The sequence below is a fragment of the Cucumis melo genome, chromosome 5 (assembly GCF_025177605.1).
Source record: "Cucumis melo cultivar AY chromosome 5, USDA_Cmelo_AY_1.0, whole genome shotgun sequence".
Lineage (NCBI taxonomy): Eukaryota > Viridiplantae > Streptophyta > Magnoliopsida > Cucurbitales > Cucurbitaceae > Cucumis > Cucumis melo.
The window spans coordinates 18,888,124-18,910,345 of record NC_066861.1 but is presented as its reverse complement, the minus strand read 5'-3'; the positions used below and the strand labels follow the sequence as shown (position 1 = coordinate 18,910,345).

The 22,222-nt window shown below is 36.3% G+C and overlaps 1 protein-coding gene across 4 annotated transcripts; it reads left to right on the top strand.

Annotated features, from left to right (window-relative positions):
• Window positions 1-1,569: 1,569 nt before the first annotated feature.
• Window positions 1,570-21,282, top strand: LOC103485878 (diphthine--ammonia ligase). 4 transcript variants are annotated; one of them, XM_008443609.3, is made up of 13 exons: window positions 1,570-1,733; window positions 2,193-2,406; window positions 2,587-2,658; window positions 3,048-3,127; window positions 3,852-4,077; window positions 4,165-4,197; window positions 9,728-9,810; window positions 9,903-9,975; window positions 17,533-17,878; window positions 18,029-18,360; window positions 19,529-19,860; window positions 20,166-20,496; window positions 20,646-21,282. In XM_008443609.3, exons 2-13 carry the CDS (start codon window positions 2,329-2,331, stop codon window positions 20,853-20,855), a joined length of 2,196 nt encoding a protein of 731 aa, XP_008441831.2. In that variant the 5' UTR covers window positions 1,570-1,733; window positions 2,193-2,328; the 3' UTR covers window positions 20,856-21,282. The 4 variants fall into 4 exon arrangements, with proteins under 4 accessions (XP_008441831.2, XP_008441829.2, XP_050941365.1 ...); XM_008443607.3 differs by having other exon boundaries at window positions 17,533-17,890; XM_051085408.1 differs by lacking the exons at window positions 3,852-4,077; window positions 4,165-4,197 and adding an exon at window positions 9,237-9,288 and having other exon boundaries at window positions 17,533-17,890.
• The last annotated feature ends 940 nt before the right edge of the window (window positions 21,283-22,222 follow it).

Sequence of the window (22,222 nt, the reverse complement as noted above, 5' to 3'; positions counted from 1 at the left end):
TCCTTCCTCGCATTGCCTTGCTTCAATGCAAATGACTCCTCAAAACGCCTTCTTAAAAAATCCTTTCCTCAAAATCTCTTGTTTTTAGTTTGATCCTTCTATTTCAAACATGGGACTCACATTTTTTTTTTATCGTCAATTATGTGGAAAAAACCACATGACAAACCATTTCTTGATGCATTTTGAATGTCAACTTAAGGTAATATAGACGTTTTTTGTTCATCAACTATTTTTTAAGAACATCAAGATTCATTGACGTTTTTTGCCCGTCAACTTTTTTCTTTTTTGTTATCGGCGCTTTTTGTATATAAATTAAACACTTTTGTTGACATTTCCACCCAACAATGGTACCATTTTTTTTAAATATGGGTATTACAACTCTATCATATATGCAACCTGTAATCAATTACAAATAAGCTTTTAACTTGTATCTGATTGGGAAGTAACTTAGATACCTAACTTGCACTTTATACACATATGCAAACAACAAAATATACAAATCACATGTATACAACTATAAACCAACTTGAACAACTTCTGCAATATATCACCAATTTTAAAAACTGCATAATTGCATGATATAAATATTCTACTTGTGTTTGGATTATATGGTATGATGCTATTAATTTTAGATATACGATGTTGAAAATTTGGTTATGTTGGAAATTAATTTGGAGTTGTGCAATTGTGCAATTGTATTATGAATGTATAGTAGAAAATTGGTGTGTAATAACTTAAAATATATTTATGAATGATTGAGGACGTTATGAAGAGTTTCTAAAAGCTTTTCTATGACATGTTTTATGATGATATCTACGTTTAAAAGCTAAACATTGAAGCATGACTATTTGGAAAATATGTTTTTAAAACATCACTCACTGTGCATTTTTAGCTCATTCTTTCAAGTGTTCTTCTCACTTTTCATGTAAGGATCATGTTTCCTTGAACTGAGCTTATCGTTGTCATGTCGACCCGTCTGTTAGAAGAATTTTGTAAAGTTGTTATGTTTAAGTAATAGTGTTGTAGGTGAAAGAAATTGATTGTATTAGAATTCTAGATTTTGTTAAAACTTTCGTAAATACCTTATTTTCTAAAAGTTTGTAAACAAGAGATGGGCTACACTTGAATTTTCTTTATCTAAAAGAAAAGTTTTATGCCGTCTCTCGGGTCGAGACTAAGTGGCCTAAGAGGGGTGTGACATATGCAAAATAACACTTTTATAATTAAGTGAGAGAAAATCCGATATACCTTCATAACCTACTTTGGATGGAGAACATAGGTATCCAAAAAATATAATATTAAAATAAATAGAAGGTAAAATATAATAAATAAATACTTATGAAAATAAGAAAAACAAAGAAAATGAAAATTCTCCAATTCAAGACACATGAAATATAAATTGGATGAGAGGAAGAGCAAAGCTTTAACTCTCACTAATCAATGGATAATGAGATTACATTTTACTCATATTTATAATAATTTACCATTTTTATAATTTTGGAACAAATTTATTATTATTTTTTTTAAATGAATATTTAAAATTTGGTACTTGGGTCTAGTACAAGCAGTAGTAAATAAAACAAACCAACCTAAAGATGTCGCTCGCATCTCTATGCTCTACTACCCTTTGTCTCTAACGCAAGAGTCACGCACCACCCAACTTCTTCTCATTTCTTCTACTGACCAACACCATCCGTCAGACCTACGCCGGTCGCCGCCGCGCCTTAACACCGGTCAGTTTCTGAGCTCTCTGTCTTTCATATACTTTTTTGTCTTTATTTTTCACTCTCTTTCTCAAACCTCCTCTAGTTTTAATTTGAATACTTAGGTAGCTAGTTAAGTAATATGTCGTCTTCATCCTCAAGCCAAATTCAATTCTCAAATCCTTCCATATAAATTCAACTTCCTCCATGTTGAAGATGATTCAGACCCTTTTGGCGAATCATTCTTAAACAAAGTGTATTTTATGCTTTGGTGGATTACAGTTATGTTCATGTTAAATTTATATATAAGAAAATGTATAAAAAGTATAGAAAAAATGAAGTATCCTCGATATATTCTTATTTTAGTTTTTAATCGCTGTATCTGATCGTATTCGTATAGCATATCTTTATCCATGTACATGCTTCTTAAGATATAGGTATTGAATAATCTTTGTTTTATTCATTTCTTTTATCTGACCTCGAATACAGATTTTCCCTTTGGGTGGAAAACCCCCTGAAAAAGCGATTGAAGGAGAAACAAAATTTCCTTCATTTCTACTAGTGCCAGAAGCTACTCAAAGCCCCAAAGAACAAGCTGAGAAATTTCTCAGTAGGGTGATCGGAGATGAAGGTGGTGGCATTGGTGAGCGGTGGCAAAGACAGTTGCTTTGCCATGATGAAGTCTATTCAATATGGCCATGAGGTTTTTTCTTCTCTTTTGATTTCCCATCTTTACTTTTCTTCTTCTTCTTCTTTTGGCTGGCTTCGAGAACATTGTCGATTGGCTGCTATGTTTTAGTTCTTTTTTCAATTTATGTTTTTTGATTTTAATTTCTTGTAAACTTATGCCTGTGCTTGGTTGTGTTCTTCTATGTTTGGCTAGATTGTAGCGTTAGCTAATTTGATGCCTGCCGATGATTCTGTGGATGAGCTTGACAGTTACATGTATCAAACTGTAAGTCTTCCTGCTCTCTTCCTTCTGCAAAATATTGTGCACTCGTTCACTTACATTTTTGCAGTCAATGGTTGATTTAGATCGTTGTCCTTAATCATGCAAGTGGTTACTTTTCTGTTGCATGTTTCACTCATGCATTCCACTAATGTGAAAGTATATTGTATTTTTGTTGTTAGTATGAAGCAACATTATTTTGTCTACCTCAAGTACAACAGTTAACTCAGTCCTTCGAGTCGAGCCTTGAGTTATCGCACTCCTTTTGGGTTTATACGTAATTAGTTACCTCACTCCTTTGGGCTTCTATAGTCTATGTATCTTTTCATTTCAAAGGTAATTGAACACCTGTAATCCATGATTGCTAATTTGGGTCATTGGCTATAAATCTTCAGGTTGGACATCAAATTATTGTTAGCTACGCAGAATGCATGGGAATCCCATTGTTTAGAAGGCGAATTCAAGGATCCACAAGGCAAGCCTATTAAACAAAATAATTTGATAAAAAAGAATACTTTTGGTGCGTGCATCTTCTTTTTTGAATAAAAAACATGTCAATTTTCATTTAAAAGCCGTGAAAAAGCAGTGAAAATTATATTTTGTTCAAATGTCTATTTGGAGGATCTTGTCGGTCCACTGTGGAGGAAGTGGTATTTCATCACCATCTTTTTCTGGCTGGGGGAAGCTATTCGACAAGGGCTTATTGTTATTTATTTATTTAATATTATTATTATTGCAATTTTATATAACATTTTGCTTGAGAATTTTAGGAGTGGTTTTAGCAATGTGGATACTTGAAGAGTTGTTTGGTCCTTGGTTAGGTTTTAACGTCTTCATTTGAGTTTTCGTAACATAGGAGTTAGGTGTTCAGTGATTTTCCTTTGTCAGGAACTCTTTTTGTTATATAGCTAGTTGGTTCTTGTTTTTTTCCACTGAATCTCATTTTCCTGGGCTTCCATTTTCTGTATTGCAATTCTGTACTCCTATTTAATTGTGTGGAAGCTAGTTTTTCATTGATGTTTGGCTGGCATCCCTAGTCTCTCTCTCTCTCTCTCTCTTTCCCACTCCTTGGGAGTTTGTATCATTGAACATAATTGTTTCTTTTTCATTAATCAAAAAGTTCGTATCTTGATACAGGAAAGACCTATGTATTAGGTTGCCCTTCTTTCTTATGGTTATTATTTTCTGGATTATTCTAGGCATCAGAAGCTTAACTATAGAATAACTCCAGGTGATGAAGTGGAAGATATGTATATTTTGTTAAATGAAGTGAAGAGGCAATTACCTAGTGTCAGCGCAGTATCCTCTGGTGCCATTGCATCTGATTATCAAAGATTGCGGGTAGAGAGTGTTTGTTCGAGGCTAGGACTTGTTTCTTTAGCATATTTGTGGAAACAGGATCAATCTTTGCTTCTACATGAAATGGTATATAACATTTATATGAGCTATGAAATGGACATGCAACATTTGGATTCAACTCATTTTAGTCTTCCCCCTCTTCTTTTGAACTAGATAAACAATGGAATTTTGGCCATCACGGTGAAGGTATAGTATAATTAATTCTCTTTCTCTCTCTCTCTCTCTCTGTCTTGCATTAAATGACACATTCACAGTGGCGGATCTAGAAAATATATTGATGGAGGCTAAAAGAAAAATATGGAAAATAAATTACATAGGTAGGATTTGAACCTGGGTGGGAAGGGGGGCTAACAGTTAGAGTAACCACTAAGTTAATGATAAATATTAATAATTATGTAGTTTTCTTTATATATTATATAAAGACAATAAAGTTGAGTGGGGCTCGGCCCCCCTGGGCCTATGCTAAATCCGCCGGTGAACATGCACGGTCTGTCTAATTAGTTGTAAAGATTTTTCCGTCATTAACCTATTTTGTGCTCTGGCTAGATGCGATAGAAAACTTAATTCATTTTGTAAAGATAATGGATGCTTTATTATGTTTTAATTCATTTTGTAAAGATAATGGATGCTTTATTATGTTTATCTTCTTTTAACATGGATAATGTTCGAAGGTTCAGAGCAATATTTTATACTAAAAGTTTGAATTGTCTATCACGGTTTTATTCTAAAATTTTTAATTGTGCTTTATTGTATTTTATTTTTATTTTTATCCTTTTTATCACCTAAAGATTTGAAGTGAGTAGGGATATGCATCCATTTGCAGATGGCCAGAATTAATTTCCGAACCAGTAGTTAGACATTTTTTTCTCCCCTGCCTACTTGACCATCGAAGTTATTTTTATGTGAATGGTCGATATTTGTATGGGGACATTGAAAAGATTTCAAGATGGAGAAGAGAGTTAGGAGGTCTCCTACCCTCACAATCTCAACGTATTGGAATATTAATCAAATGTTTGCCAACCTCCCCAAGCCTCCTATCCAATTCACCATTTCAAACCTTAATTGTCCAATATTGTATTACACAACTTTTAGGATATACAGGGGAAGAACTTACCGTAAGGAACTTACTGTAATCTTTAATAGGATTCTGATGATGAGAATGCAAGTAGGGACTTTGCATTGCAATCTAAAAGAGAGGATATCTTGGGATAGCCCTTTGAGAGCCTTCTCATAATTATCATTTCCAAAAATTACGCTTTTGCCCCAAACTTCAAAATGATTTTATGCTTTTCAGAATGCTTAAGCTGTGATGTAATAGCATTGTTAGTGGGTACCTCCTAGGCATGCAACAACAACTCTCTAACACTTCTCCAAATAGAGATTGTGAACTCCCAAATTCAAGAGGGGTACATGAATGAATCGAGATACATCTAAATGAGAGGTATCTTGAGAATATGAAAGTATAGTTAAGAAAGACTTTAAAGAATTGAAAGTTACTATCTATACCAATTAGGTGCATATTCCTTTTTAGTGGCCTAATCATAGGAAATCCAAAGTTAAATAGGCTTAGTGTCATGGGTAGCGTAGTGGTGTATCCGCATAGTGGGTGTGCGGGAGATTTGCGGAAGCGTGCGCTGGTTTGGTGTATCCATATAGGTGCTTGTCCTATCCAGCCTCCCTCAAAGTCAAGGCACTTTCCGCCTGCCTTGCCCACCTACCCGCCATTAGGTGGGGCCATGGTATGCATTGACTTGGTCTCCTCCAAGTCTTCGGGCAGTCTACCATTGATCAATTTTTAGTCTTCCCCTTGTGGATTTTAGCCACCAGCTAACCTCCTATGGTGCTCAATGTTACTTCTAGGGGTTTGACACTTAGGTTGGAGCAATTCTATGTTGGGTGACCTACTTGAAGATTTTCGAGGAAGCACATGACTTAGGACAAAGCATGTTGAAAGAACCTATATTGGTTTGTAGGAGTATTTTTAAGTCTTAGAAGCTCAAGACAAGCAAGGATGATGTTGTTGGATTGTAGGGGAATGTTAAGATCATCAAGAGTCGAATATGGATTCCGAATCTTGGTTTGAACGGTTACTATGCTTAATTTGTTTCATTTTAATTCGAACACTAACGTCGTTTTATTTCATCAATGAAAAGTCTTGTTTATGTTTTTTTTTTAAAATCCTAGTTGGAATCCTACGCTTGGGGTGCTATACAAATGTTGAAGTTTATTCTTTATTTTGATGTTCAAATTGTGTGAGGCCTTCAATTGTCTACCCAGGGGTCATAAGGGAGTTCCCAACTAGGGGTCATAAAGGAGTTCCCCACTAGACATTTAGTTAGTGGGAATGGTTCTACGATTTGTTAGTGAGGTAGTGAGGGTAGCTACGAAGGAAGCCTATGTATCAGGGAAGTTTGTCTTGGTTTTATGGCAATATATATATATATATATATATATATATATATATATATATATATATATATATATATATATATATATATATATATATATATATATATATATATATATATAGATAGATAGATAGATAGATAGATAGATAGATAGATATATATATAGATATATAGATAGATAGATAGATAGATAGATAGATAGATAGATAGATAGATAGATAGATAGATATAATTTCTCGCTACAAAAGGATGCTCTCCTTAGTGCAATCTTCCTTCAATATTCAATTTTCAAACTCTTACACTCATAACACCACTTCACTAATACTAACTCTCTTTGTTACTCGCTTATACACACATACACAAGTAAAAAGAGAGGGAGAAGGTCGAGAGATGGCAATGATATTTTTTGGTACCTTTATTCATATAGCAACAAACCTACTGCACATCTACACTACAAACTCACTTTGAAGGGTAAGCATTTCAAGGTGGGTTGTTATTCGAGATCATGGTAGTTACGTAAGTAGTGGGAAAGTTGGTAATTACTCGAAATTAGGTAGTTATCTAGATAGTGCTATGTGTGAGTAGTTAATCAGAATGAAGCAGTGGGTGGTTATTCAAGAACATATTTAGTTTTTTCTTTTTCTTTTTGATAGTAATAACAACTTTCATTGAGAAAGAACGAAAGAATACAAGGACATTGAAAATAACAAGCCCACAAAAAGCAAACCCTCTACAAAAAGGGCCACTAACTTTGTAAGATGTTACGAAGGGAACATATGTAGTTATTTGAGGCAGTGGGTTATACAAAAACATGTATTTGGCAGTTGCCAAAATGTGGAAAGAGGTTCCTTAGATTTTTAGGGACATGGGTGGTTGGTAGTTATAAGTTGAACCCCGTTGTGGGCTCCACTAACTACATGGGTGGTTGGTAGTTAGTGAGTTTGTTTTCGATATGGTCTGGAGGATTAGGGTTTCGAAGAAAATTAGGTTATTTATTTGGCAAGTCTTGCTTGGTCGGGTGAAAACCGCCGATAGACTTGTTAGGAGGAGAAGCTTGCTTGTTGGGCTATTTTGTTGTCTGCTTTAACAGAAGGTGGAGGAAGACCTTGATCATCTCTTTTGGGACTGTAAGTATGCACGGGCAATGTGGAGTTCTTTTTTTGCAGGAGTTCGGTGTTAGCTATGCTGGCCAAAGGAGTGTTCTCCTACGATCTAGGAGTTCCTCTTCCATCTGCCTTTCAAAGAGAAAGGCTGGGGCGTGTGCAATTATTTGGGATATATGGGGGGAGAGGAATGATAGGGTTTTCGTGGTAGGGAAAGGAATCACAACAAGGTTTTATCCCTTATTAAATTTCACTTGTTCGTTTGGGTTTCGATTTCAAAGAGCTTTTGTAACTATTTCGTTGGTAAATTTTACTTAGTTGGAACCCTTTTGGTTACAATCGGTAAAGTTGCTTTTCGCGGAGTTATGGTTTGAGAGGAACCAAAGACTAAAGGGTATTCCGTGATAAATTTTTTGCTTGGTTGGATTGCTTTAAAGTTGCTTGTAAGAATGCCTCCTCGTGGTGTTCCTTCTCCAAGCCTTTTGAGAGCTACAACATTCAAGAAATCTACTATGGAGAGTTTATATTTTCCCAGCTAGTTGAGATGTTCGAGTGTGCATGCTGATCCTGTTTATGCTCTTTGTATAACCCTCATGTACTTCGAACATTAGTCCTTTTTAATTTATATCTATATGAACAAAGCGACTTGTTTCTTTTAGTTGGTGTGTTTTGGTGGGCTTGTTTTTCTTTTCTTTTTTGTATTCTTTCATTCTTTCTCAATGAAAGTTGTTGTTTCTACACAAAAGGTCCAAAATCCCCCAGCCCACTCGCTCCACTAACCTCTTCATCTAGCACTTTCCCCACGCTTATAAAAGGATTAGCTTTTGGTATGTACAAGGAAATCCTTGCAATGTGTATCCTTGCCTTCTTGTAACTAGAAATGTAGGCCTGCTGTAGACTTGTGGCTTTATGAATAAAGACAACTAGAAGATATTGTTACCATCTCTTGACGCGCTCTCTCTCTCATTTCCTGTCTATTTGTGTCGGCCATTACTTGTGTATGTGTGTGGTCAAGTGAGTGACAATAGGTACTGTTGAACTGTTGTTCTGAGCATGACGTGTGGGACGGCGAGAGTTTGAAAATTGGGTATTAAAGAAGGGTTTACTACGAAGAGTATCCTTAGGCTGCACAAGCTTAAAGCGAAAAATTTTCCATCAAGTATTGCCGTGACACTAGGCTAATGATATAGAAGACATCCTTGTGTTAAGGTACCATAAAAAAAGAAGTAGCTAATCATAAAAACTTTCCAGAGAATTGGACTTATCTTCAAACATTCTTGTGTTTTCTTTCTTTCCATAATTCCCACAACAAAGCCCGGGAGGCACATCTCCAGAGAGTTTTGACCTTTTAAGATCCTACCCATGAAGCAGTTCATTTATCCTATCCCCATTTTGCTAAAAAAGCCATATTCCTTCTGTTCAACTCTCCCAGTTTGAGGCCCCATCAACTTGGGTTTTCGAAGCAAGACTCATCTAACTAGATGATTAATTTTACTTCTCTTATTAGTTATTACCAAGACAAAAGAAGGAAAACATCATTGTTTCCAACTTAGCACTAGCACTAACAGATGTAGACATAAAAAGCACAGATAAGTGGTAAAGAGGAATATTTGACAAAGCAGATGAACAAAGAGTTAAACACCCTCGTCTAGTTAAAGAAAACCTCTTCCGTCTGTCTTTCTTTTTGTGATTTTTCTTTGAAATTGGTTGCCAGGATAATTCCTTTTTGGGATGAGCACCAAGTGGGAGATCCCAATAGTCAAACGGTAATACTTCAACTTTGCAATTCAGTCTTGAGGCCAATTGGCAAACCTTTGATTCATCTATATTGATTCTCAGAAAACCAAATTCTTCCAATTTACTTTCAGCCCCACTTCAACCATCATGGGTTATAGCCTAGTTGTAAAAAGGAGACAGTCTTAAAAAGAAAAAAGAAGCCCCATATCCATTAGAAAAACATCAACTGTGTGCATTAATTTATTGAACATACTGTCATCATCTTTACAAAAAGGAAGAGTATCATCTTCCAATTGAAGTATAAAAACATAAACAATGTCGTCACTGACATGAAAGCTTTTGTAGGCACCTTCGGAATGGATTTCTCTAATAATGCACTTAAACTTCAGTGACTTGATATATATAATCTAGTGAAACAAATCCCTTCTATTTTATTTTGATGGCTTTAAATTACTCTGGTCTACTAAGGTTGCAGCAATGGGATTGGATCCTGTGAAGCACTTGGGGAAAGAATTAACATCTTTGGATTCAGATTTACATAAGTTGAACAGGTAATTAATGATGATATGTTAACTTTTGAATGGTAGTTTGGCAAGCAACTTTAGCAGCGCAGAATTATTAATTGTTGCATTTCTTTGTACAGATTATATGGGATCAATGTATGTGGTGAAGGTGGAGAATATGAAACGTTGACCCTTGATTGCCCTCTTTTTAAGGTATGTTCTAAGTTTTTTATCCTATGCAGAGCTGGTTAACGGTTGGTATGGTAGTATGTTTTATTTCTTTGTTTTGTTTTGTTTTTTATAGAAACAACTACTTCCATTTGAGAAAAAAATGGAAGTCTTCAAGCACGGGCATAAAACCAAGCCCACAAAAGAGAGGAACACTTAAACTCCAACAATGCAAAAGAACGCCTATGGAGTAGTTACAAAAGGTCTTCGAAATTGAAGCCCACGAAGAAACATGATAGAGAACAAGAGACTAGATCTCACTAGGGCCCTATCCCTCCCTCGAAAAGTCCTATTATTTTGCTCACCCATAAAGTCCATAAAAGTAGCACATGCCCCAACAAACCATAAAAAACGACCATTTTCCCCTGCGGTGGATTGAGGAGGAACTCCTTGATCATACTTCTGGTATCCCTCTAACAAGCCACAAAGAAGCCAAACATCTGGAGAAAACATCCCAACTAGAACTAGTATACTCACACTGCCAAAGGATATGATTCAATTCTTCCTCCACCTTCCAATAAATAAGACAACAGAATGACCCAGCAAGGCAACATAACTTCCTCACCAACCTATCCATCATGTTAGCATGACCATGAAGAACTTGTCAGGTAAAGAATCTCACTTTCCTTGGAATCTTAATCCTCCAAAGAACTGAGAAGATCGAGACACCTACGGGAGGATGATCAACCATAATTTGAGAAGGAAAAAGATTTACACGAAAATCTCTCCAAAGGATTGGGATTGAAGACTCTCACATCCCTTCTCCCAAGCCTAAGAAAGGGCCTTTGTGTAAGACAAGAAAAGAGGCCACATTCTACGTTTCCGTATTGGAAAGAGGATGGCTGCAATTGAATGAAAAGTAACATGAGCTCCTAGACCAAACAAGAAAATCTGCAAGAAAGTGGTTTTTTAGGGAAGATAAAGCACATAGAGGTCTCTCCCTCACTCAATGATCTTCCTAGAAATAAGCGTTGCTCCCTTCCTAGAAAGGTGAGATCACAAATAAGTATCCCTCACCCAATGATCCCACCTTTCTATTCGTGCAAATCTTCTTTCAAACCTTGATGGATCCTTTTCATTCTAATGAGTTGGTCTTTTCAATTTTCTGGTGGATTAATATTCCTAGAAAGGTGAGATTCTTATCTTGGTAGGTGCTTTTTAGTTTGACAGATTTGCCAGGATTATGCCCTTGTTGGTTGGCCCTTTTTGCTGTATTCTCTGCGATAAGACATCAGAAGATTTGGACCATATCATTTGGAGATGTGACTGTGCAAGTACTATCTGGGATTACTTTGCTCAGACGTTTCGTCCCAGAATAGTAGGTAATTTGATTGGTAATACCTCCTCAATCTGCTCGTTGGGGAGAAAGTAAAATTTCTTTGAAGTGCTTGCATTTGTGCAATCTTGTGGTTTTATGGGGAGAAAAGAATAATAGGATTTTTAGGGGTGCGGAGAGGGACTGCAAGGATCTTCGGTCTCTCGTTCGCTATCGCATTTTTCTTTGGGCTTCGTTATTGAAAGGGTTTTGTAATTATTCTTTGGGTGTTATTAACCTTATTTGAGATCCTTTTTTGTAATGTGATTTTCTCGGGGCTTGGCTTTTTCCGCCCTTGTAATTTTTTCATTATCTCTCAATGAAATTGTCTTTATTTATATATAAAACAAAGTGTCCCTCCCTTCCCACCACACAATGAATAAGGTTAACAAATGAAGGGTGCTCTCTCAAAATATCCTTCTACAAGTTTCAGTGCGTACCTTTAATGGTTAGACAACCATTCGAAAGGATGGTGGGCATAAATACTAGCAATAATCTTTTACCAAAGAGAGTTGGGTTCAAAGAAATAATGCCACAATCATTTGCCTAAGAGGCCTTTGTTACGTAACCTAAGGCTTACTATCTCAAGACCTCCATGGCTTTTACACAATTTCTTGCCTAACCAAGTGAGAACCCTTACCTTTTCCTTCCTCAACCCCTTCCCAAAGGAAATCATGCATCAATCTCTCCAGATCCTTACAAACCTTACAAGGGGCTCTAAAAAGGGAAAATAAGTTAACAGGCATACTTGACAAGACAGATCTAAGCAAAGTGAGCCTGCCTGCTTTGGAAAATAAACCTTTTTTCCAAGAGGCTAACCTTCTTCTCACTTTATCTACCATCGGATCCCACAAAGCAATCGACTTAGGATTGCTTCCAAGAGGAGGACCAAACCAGAAATCTCCTTAAAAAAAGCCATGATATGGTTCAACATAAGAAAAGAGGCCTCACTACTAGAGCAGAAAAAGATTGTATCATCGGCAAACTGAAGATATGAAAGGGGATCCTACCCTTATTTTTTACTCACTTGAAAGGGAGTAATAACATTGCCATCCCACACACTTACCCAGAATTCTACTCAGAATATCCACCACCAAGAGGAACAAAAAGGGGGACAAAGGGTCTCCTTGTCTAAGCCCTCTTGAAGCCACCACTTTACCCCTAGGGCTCCCATTTATAAGGAAAGAATAACTAGGATTCCTCACATTTAGCCTAATCCCGTACATTTTTAGGGGATTTGAAGCCTTCTCCATTTTCTGTTTCAGCTATTTTAATTTTTTCTGTATTAGGAATGTTGCTGTAATACCAAGGAAAGGTTTTATTTTTATTTTATTATTTTATTTTTTATCGACAATAGTGCATCATGTAGCCTAATACCAAACATTTTTAGGGGATTTGAAGTCTTGAACAGCCTTCTATAACCACTTTCTAACAGCTGGAAAAGCTAACAGAAAGTTAAAACAGCCTTCTATAAGCAACAAGCACATGGTTCTATCCGAAGCGCAAATCCCTTGGTTCGTGGGCGATAATTCGGAGCTGACTAAGAAGCCAATTTCAAGCTTTTCGAAAACAGAAGGAAAAGATGTTGCTGGCTTAACTAAACTTTTAAAGATCAGCACATCAGGGACATGGTCTATGAGATGGGTAGTATGGCCTAAATCGGGGGGTCGGGGGGTAGACTATTCATTCATGTTCCAGCCAGTGAAACCACTTGGCAATGGCAGAACTTTGCAGATACACTTTGGGACATTTTGCGGCAACACCAAAAGCACCTGTCATCCATTTTACAGAGTACGGAGTGGTTGAAGAATGAACCCACAGATTTTGAAAGGAGAAATAGCAACAGTAAGGTATACATTTTGAAGAATGGTCTGTTTTGCCTCCCATAAAACAGAGCAACCGCAACACCTCCTCCGCTGAAAAAACCGATGGACAGAGCTTGACTTCGCAATGGGTGATCAGAAACCCAGAAGATTCAAAGGAAGATTACAGTAATCTGTGGATTGTCTCTAGATTATTTGAGTTCAACAATAGACCTAAAATTTGCAATTTGCTATAAGTGTGTTTCAGTTCAGAGAGTTTTAAATCCTTTATCAGCGGGAAATGCCCTTACTCCTTTTGGATAAATGGAATCTGGAGGAGTTAGTAGAGCAACCTGGAAAATGGCAGGTATTTGGAAAGTTTCATTTGAAGTTTGAGAAATGGAATGCATTGAAGCACAGCGCCCGGATGTAATGAAAGGTTACAGAGGTTGGATAAAAATTAGAAACTTGCCTTTAGACTATTGGAGCAGTAGACATCTGAGGCCATATAAGCACACTTCGGAGGATTAGAGACCATCTCAATAGAAACATAAAACCACACCAACATAGCTGAAGCAAAAATCCAAGTTAAATTTTTTTTTTGTGGTTTTATGCCAGCAACGATTCGATTATCAGAGGAGAAACGTGGAACTTTTTTTTTTTTGAACTACGGTGATATTGAAGTCCTAAGCGCTCCATCAAAAATCAAAGATGATCTGTTGTTAAAATATCTCTCGAATCTGTTTGATTTAGTTCATCTATTACAAGTCATGAAAGATGAAGAAGGTGAAGCTCCAGGGCTTGATCCTGATTGGCAGATCCTTAAGGAAGCTGGAAGTGCATCGAATATAGCAAGAAATCCATTTTCTTTCACCCCAAGAAATTTTTTGAAAGGAAAGTCTGGTTCGGAACTCGCTGGAAATCCATCCTCCTCAACCTCAGACAGTGGAGAATTCAAACGGGGTTCCTTTCCAGCCTAATGTGAACACAAAATCAGCATTAATGAGGAAAGATAACCTTTCAACTTCCACCCATGAGGGCACGAAAAAGTAATTTAAACATAAAAGGCTGTTGGAGTTCCTTCGTTAGTCCAAAAATAAAAAGTAATCTAAAAAGACAGCTCAGCCGCAACAATTAATCACTCAAGAACCCTTCCCTCTTCCAGCTGTAATCTCAAGTCTTAATCTGCCTCGGAATCAAATTCATCTTTGCCAATTTCCAACCTATCAAACAGTCCAAGGAAAATTAACCTTCTTAAGCCTCCATCTCAAAATACGAGTAGGGTTGAAATATGTCATAAACTTCCGTTTGTCATTTCCTTGACCAACGTACGAGAAACAAGATACTCAGGAATTCTGAAGTGTCACGAAGAAATTCTAATTGTTCAAGCCTTTTTGTAAACACCTCGCCAGAAAAAGGACTTCATTTAACAATTTCTGGACAAAAATTACGAACCCTGACTTGCTAGAGGGGAATTGTGTCAAGATCCAAGTCCCTGGTCTAGAAAAAAACAGGTCAGCTTCTTTACCTTTATTGAATAAACCCATTTCCCAGTCCAGATGTAAATCTTAAGAGTCTTCCACTTCTACCATGTGAAAAATACATTGCACATTTCAGAGAACCCGTAGAGTTGAGAAAGACTTCGATGAAGAGTCACTGGCAAGTGTAAGCAGTGAAGAACTTGAAAGAGAAGGAGATGAAGAGATAAAAATTACAATGAATTGCCTGATGATATGAACTAGGCTTTAGGCTTTTTATTCCAAACTGAAGAAGATCAATTACATTCCAAGAAGGAAAGCCCTCCTCTTTACTCCACTGGAAAAGAAAGACATACCTCAAAAGCTGCTTTCCATATTGGAAGCCTGTGAAATTTACTTAGCCTAATCCAAAGGAAAACAGGACAATCAGTGGGATATCCTTTAGGGTTGAAAAATGATCATCTCTTGGAATGCAAGAAGACTTGGTGGAAAATCAAACTGGCTGATTCTCAAAAGATTATTGAAGAAAATCAATCTAGATATTGTACTAATTCAAGAAACTAAAAGAGACAGCATTGATAAAGCATTCATAAAAGCTTCTGAAGCTCAAAAGAGGTTGGCTGGACTTTTGTGGAAGCTTTAAGGGGATCTGGGGCATTCTTACAATGTGGGATGAAGGAAATTTTCAGCGACTGATATTGTTAAAGTGGAATTCTCCATGACAGTTAACTGTTTGACTATTTGCAAAAAGCAATGTAGAGAGTCTAAAGCTTAAGAAAATTCAGCAATTACTTTGGAGTAATGCAGTGAAGGCGGTGCTGGCAGATTAATGTTTTGAAAGAAACCAAAGAATACTCCATGATAAAGAATCTCCTTGGTTTTTCAGATTTGAGACGGCTCGTTTAAATGCATCCCTTTGGTCCTCTCTTTCTAAAGCTTTTGCTGATTATTCCAGTCAAGAAATTAGCTTAAATTGGCGTACTTTTCTTCGTGGATTTCTGATCATGTTATCTAAATCGAGGATTTTGATGGCAAGGAAGATTACATCACACCAGCTGGCTATTGACATCTCTTTAGCCTATTATTATACTTCGTATTATTTTGTTCTAAGCTTGTACTTTGTTTGCTTAGTTCTTGATTTGTTTTTGGTTGCAAGTTCTTAAAGGCTTGGTTTGTGCTGTACATTAAGCTCCTTAAGTTCTTCTGGAGATGATGATGGTGCTAAAGTTGAGATGTTCGGATGCACTTTCTAATCTGTGTTTACTTTCATTTCGTTTCCTATGTACTTTGAGCATTAGTCTCATTTTATTATCCTAATGAAGGTGCTTGTTTCTAGTTAAATAAAAATGCACCATTAAAAGATCTCTTTCATTGAAGGATTTCACTCATGTTTATCCATTGAGGCTTTATACTTGGAAATAGATTTCTTTAGGTGGTGTTGAACTTCGTTGTGGGGTGATGCGCTCATCCCTCTCTTGCTCTTCAACTTTTGACTCTTTTTTTTGGTTGTTGATGATGTGATGATGAGAGAAATAAACCAACCCATTGAAAGAAAGAAAGAGGACAACTTAATGTGCCAAGGCGCAAGGAGTCTCTTCCCAAAGGCTGGAAATTACGAAAATACCTTCCACTCTAAGTTGATGTAAGAAGGAGTATTACAAAGTTGATAGAATGGGGTTTGGGCACAAATAAAGATCTTAAATTTCGACTTGTATTTGCTTGGTTAAGCATGCGTTCCTCATCCTTAGTAGGCCAAGCAGTGGGCTCATTCTATGAGAGGTCTTAGGTGGAGAGGACCAGTTGTCGTAGTTCCTATTCTTGTTGGTGGATTCCGTAAGTAGGATTATTTTGAATGGAGTAGTGTTTACTGTTCTGGACGGTTTTGAGATTGACATTGATAATTTTCCCTTGGCTCATCTTCAATTTGTTGATGATGCCTCCTTTTCAAGAAAAGGAGGAGTCTTTTGTTAATCTGAATGATTAGCTTGCATGTTGTGAAATGATTTTGGGGGTAAGGATTAATAGGGGTAAGCGTCAACTTCCGTGTCTTAACTATGACATTGATAAGCTTCGTAGGTGGGTTGCGTTGGTTGAGCGTGAGGGTAGTATGTTCTCTTATTTCTTGGCCTCTCCCTTAGGCTGAATCTGATTACTGTTTTCTGGGATCATATTGCGGAAAAGATTCAGAGACTTCTCTTTTGATAGTTGGTTGGACCTGCCTGGGATGATTGACACAAGATAGGCAAAGAAAGTAGGGAGGAATCCCACTTAAACTGGCTGGATGCAAGTTAGACGACCCAATTTTGAGAAAACAAATACTCCTTTTTCAGAATGCGATACTTTTTTTCCATCCATGTTAGCCACAAAATAGCTTTTAATGGTTTGGAGTGGGACCCTTGTGATGTGTGAGCCTTGGTATTTTAGTGAGGTTTTATGTTTTTTCTTTGGGCTTCAACTTTGAAGACTTTTGATAATTATTTGCTAGAAAAAAATCGACATAGTTGAATTCCCTTTCTTTAGAATTTTTTGAGGGCTTAGTTTGTGTGTGCCCTTGCCCCTCCCTATATTCGTTCATTCTCAATGAAAGTATTTGTTTCTTAAAAAAGATGTTAGCTACAAAATAGTATGGACCACATTTGATTGTTCATTGAAGGCAATTTATTGTTAAAAAAATCAAGGAAATTTATTGTAAACAATTTCAACGAGGCTTCCTTGTAGACCTATTGTGCTTGTTGCCAGCTGAGAGAAAGGAAGGCTGAATTGAAATAAATCCAATTTTCCTAAGTTTCTATTCACAAGAATGTCCTAACTCAGACACTCATTTTCAACAAGAAATGTGTAGGTAAATAAATTTGCTTTCTTATCATGGTAAATCATTCTCAAACTTTGGTCAAGTTAATGTGCTTATAACATTTTTGGGCTACCAAATAACATATGAATTTTCCAGAATGCTAGGATTGTCCTTGATGAATTCAAAGTTGTGATGCACTCATCAGATTCCATAGCACCAGTGGGGATCCTCCATCCTGTTTCCTTCCATTTGCAGTATAAGGCAAAAACCTCTTCTCTTGGTAGTATCTGTGACAACAAGAATTTAGTTGACCAGGAGAAAGGGGGTCTTCTATTTGAAATCCAAGGAGATTGCTTTCAAAATTGTGACATATTACAATCTGTTCCTGATGTATCTAGTGACGATCATATACTTGATGATGTTCCAGATGATAGACTTCAAATTTCATGTTCAAGGATGCAGACTACATTTTTGATCTGCTGCTGGTTGCAAAATTCATGCGGTACTTCTCCAGGTTGATTAAATATACTCAGTTTTAAAGGAAAAACTGTCATATGTATTTACTCAGTTTGTAAGGAAAAACTGTCATTTACATTTTCAAATTTCAGCCTATTTTTATTGTGAGTTACATGGTCAAGTCTTTGGTTGGCAGGTTTGCAGGACGATCTGAAGTCTGTTCTTAGGAAAATAGAATCAGAACTTCTTGCACGTGGTTGTGGATGGAAAAATGTGCTCTATATCCATCTCTATCTTGCTGATATGAAGGGATTTGGTTTGGCTAACGAAACATATGTCAGTTTTATAACACAGGAAAAGTGCCCTTTTGGCGTTCCATCACGCAGTACAGTTGAACTGCCTCTACAGCAAGTGCAGTTGGGGAACGCATATATTGAAGTTCTGGTGGCAAATGACCAAACGAAAAGAGTTCTTCATGTGCAGAGTATATCATCTTGGGCACCTAGTTGCATTGGACCATATAGCCAGGTAAAATTTCCCCTCTTTCATAACATTATGGATCTTAACTCGGCAAAAAATGGTTTTACTCGTTAAGTTATTTTATTCAAACCCTGCAAATAACATTAATTAGGTAATGGGTCTGTAATTGTTCTCATGAAGTTCACTTACTATGTTTTTTTCTCATTACACTTTAAGATATTACCATCTAGTAATTTCTTATCTGTTGACTAAACCTTTTATAGAGGTCCAATGAAATTGATCGATATGTTTTGAAGTATAAAACTAAGCATTCCTTCATTCTTATTACATTGATTAGAAATTTTGATGGTGGACAGAATTTCCTAAAATGTGGTCAAGCTAATTCTTGGTGTTTTAAAAATTGCTAGGGAGCTTAAAAAGAAAAAAAAAAAAAAAAGAGAGCAGCTAGAGAGCTGTGCAAAATATTTGTATTTTAAAACGCATTTTCTCAAGCTGTTTATTTGGGGAAGAGGATTGACATAACTTTAGAACTCTTTCGTCAATCTTTTTGTAATTATTACTTTTTTGGTGCCACTTGGAATTTATTTAGGTAATTAGCTTCCTTTGTGTTATTGCGGATTGTCTTAGCTTGTCCTTTTTGTGTTATTTCTGTTGATTGTGTTTTAACTTTTAGTAAATATTTATTTTCAATGCTATATATTAGTTATAATCACTATATTATTGTGATAGACTAATAGTTCCTTTACCATATATTTTGTAATGGGTCTGACTGTTCCATAAGGTGGTAGGTTCTCTAATTGGAAAAAGGAAAAAGAATAATTCCTTCTAATGTCAATGTGGATCAGACTAAGAGTAATAAAATCAAATTAAACCATTACCCTGATTCTAGCTGCCACTAACTGCTGTCAGCCGTTGCCCTCATCATTTACTCTGTGGTCCACATCTTGACGTATTTGTTGGTGGCATCTCCTTATATAAGCATAGTGGAAATGGCGAAATTGTTGTTTTGATTGTGTGTGTGGACCATATTATCCTATTGCTATGTGATTATATTCTTAATTGTGTTCAATAAAAAACACGTCTAGGTTTGGCTATTACTATAGGGAGTCTAATCCATATATATGTTATAGTTACATTTTTATTTTGACGTGGGTATTGTAAATAGAATAACAAAATAATTTCTACTTCCTAACAAGTTCGAAGTTCACCACACCAGGCAACTTTACATAAGGAAATCCTTTACATGGCCGGACAATTGGGGCTTGACCCTCCCACTATGACGCTTTGTAGTGGGGGTGCTGCACATGAGCTGGAACAAGCATTAAAAAATTGTGAAGCAGTGGCTGAATGTTTTAGATCTTCAGTATCTACTTCTTCTGTTATATTTGTTACGTATTGTTCAACTCGGATGCAACCAGAGGAGAGAAGGAGAATAGAGGACAAGTTCCATGGTGTACTTGAGGAAATGAGGCATTCAGATAAAGCTAGTTTGTCAAAACTGCTTGATTCCATTTTTTTGTATGTTAATGTGCCCAATCTTCCTAAAGGGTAAGCATTTATATGGATATCCTTTCAATGAGGTTTTTCTTTTCATCGTAAATTATTTATTTATTTTAATGCTCAATGCTCATTTTTAAATATAAAAGATTAGGAAAGATGAAGAGAAAAAATTACTAAAGTTGAATTCTTTTAAATGATTATTTTTGGCTCTTGTAGAAGTTGAAAATCTTGTGATGCACCATCGGTTTGTGTCTGTTTTATTGGTTTTCAAAATTGAGTAAAGTGAGGCTTATGATATTTTTGAAGTTTGTTTCTTTCGTTTTCGTTTTTAATTTTCAGTATTTTCTTTGCAGAGCACTTGTTGAAGTAAAACCTATTCTTTACGTTCAAGAGAATTTAGATACAGTGGAACAAACTCCTCATGACTCACCGAGGTTATATATCCCTACGGACTGGGGTTTCCAGCATGAACACTGGCACAACTCTTGCATTCAGAAATGCATTGTAAATGGAAAGGTATGCGTGACCGTGTTGTCTATGACAAATGAACTTGCTCGGAATATTTCTTCTTGCTTGCTAGGAAATGAGATTACGGAGGAGCACTTGGAATTGGTTTCCAAATTCTGCATTTATCTTCTCAATGAAGTTCTATTGGATAGTGCATTCTGTTGGGAAGATATAAAGGTTAGTTAATCTGGAAAATGTTATTACAAAAATATTACTATACAAAAGTTGTTTCTCGTCAGGTGGTTTTTGGTCCATTGTGTATTATGATTTTCTTTGATCCATTGGTTAACTTCAATGAATTTTCTGACATTGCATCATTTTTGTAGAATCTAAGGTTCTATTTTCCAACTAGCCTTAATATTACTCTGGAGGCTGCGTCAATCATATTCTCTCGTGCTTTCAATGAGCTTGCTGAGTCAAATCCAACAGTTCATGTTGATCGGTTCTTCAACCTCATACCAGTCATAGGTGCTGGACGGACACCAACATCCATGGATGATATATTGACGTGTGAATTGTTTGCTAAAAAATGCTGAGACCAAGTTGCTCAAACTGCCGCGATTCTATTCTCTCTGGCCTTCAACTTATGTATCTCCTTTCCAAGTTTACACGACTGAAGCGAAGAAAAAAATCTGCAAAATCTTGGTTATTGGTTTTAGTACTACCGTAGTAGAGTTCTTATTTATCCCCGTCTTTAATTATATACTAGTTTATTAGATGGGCCACACTAAAATGCTATTGTTGTGGCAAGCAATGCATAACATAGTATGATAAACTATGGAAAGCGTTGAATGTAGCATGAAAATATCTTCATACTACCACAGTAACAGGTTTTTTTTCTTTCAGATTTCTTCTAAAACGATATAGATACATAGCTTAGATTGATTTGTGTTCTTATTGTTATTTTCCTCCATCAATTCTCTTTGGGGGGTAACAAATGAAAGGAAAAAATATGTTACTGAATTTTGTACCACTTATTTTTTTGTTTTAGAAGTACGCATTTTTATTTGTAAAAATCTTATATTGGACCACTTCATGCACGATACTTGTAAATGCGTTGAAGCACAACGTTTGCAATGTTTTGACATTTCAGACCTCGAGATAGTTTTTCAAAATTAGGGTAGAAACATATACTGTCAAACAAAGTGAAACATAGATGAAGATAAAGTCAATTGGCCATATCATCTCCCAAGAACAAAGTCTAGCCAGTCACGTTCACCAACATAAATTCTAAACTTAATCGTCTACAACAAGAACTACCACGTAGAGGGAAAGAAAAAAACTAATGTTGTGTGTCGATTCTCATTCTCAAGCTATCCTTTGACTCTCCAAAAGTCTCAAACTCTCTAGAGTGGGTAGAAATTGAGTTGGGATTTTTCTCTTTAAAAGAATCTTCCAAAATTGGTTAGAAAAAGATTTTTATAGAGGTAATATTAGTATTAGGACAATGATGAGACGCCAGAGATCATATCATGCTTAAATTGAACAAGTCTTGTCCTCTATGATGGACAAAGTCTCATTTGCTCAGACCTGCAAAATATATACAAACATGACCTTACATTAGGTCTTCTTCTACAATACATAATCCATGTAATTGTGGATCATACAATACTTGCATAGGAAGCGGAAAACAAGGGAAATTGTGCTTAACAATGTAGGTTTTTATTTGTTTGGACCTTCTCCTTGTGAAGCTTCGTTTTTTTCCCACAAGGCCTTTGGATAACTTATTCCATGTGGTGGTTCCCCAATTGAGATTGTTGAAGCTCTCGAGGTCTTACACATCCTCAAACAGTGATAAGTCAACCACTGTCTTCTTTGCCTTCCCCATCAGTGCAAGCACTAGATAATGGATTTAGTGTTAAAATAGGGTTGATGAAAATATTAGCAAAAACGAGTGGTTCGA

Coding starts and splice junctions, on each gene's coding strand:
- LOC103485878 (XM_008443607.3), top strand. CDS start 2,329: ATGAAGGTGGTGGCATTGGTGAGCGGTGGCAAAGACAGTTGCTTTGCC. Junction 4,198..9,727: donor TTTTGGCCATCACGGTGAAG/GTATAGTATAAT, acceptor TGGTCTACTAAG/GTTGCAGCAATGGGATTGGA. Junction 20,497..20,645: donor TCTGTTGGGAAGATATAAAG/GTTAGTTAATCT, acceptor TCATTTTTGTAG/AATCTAAGGTTCTATTTTCC.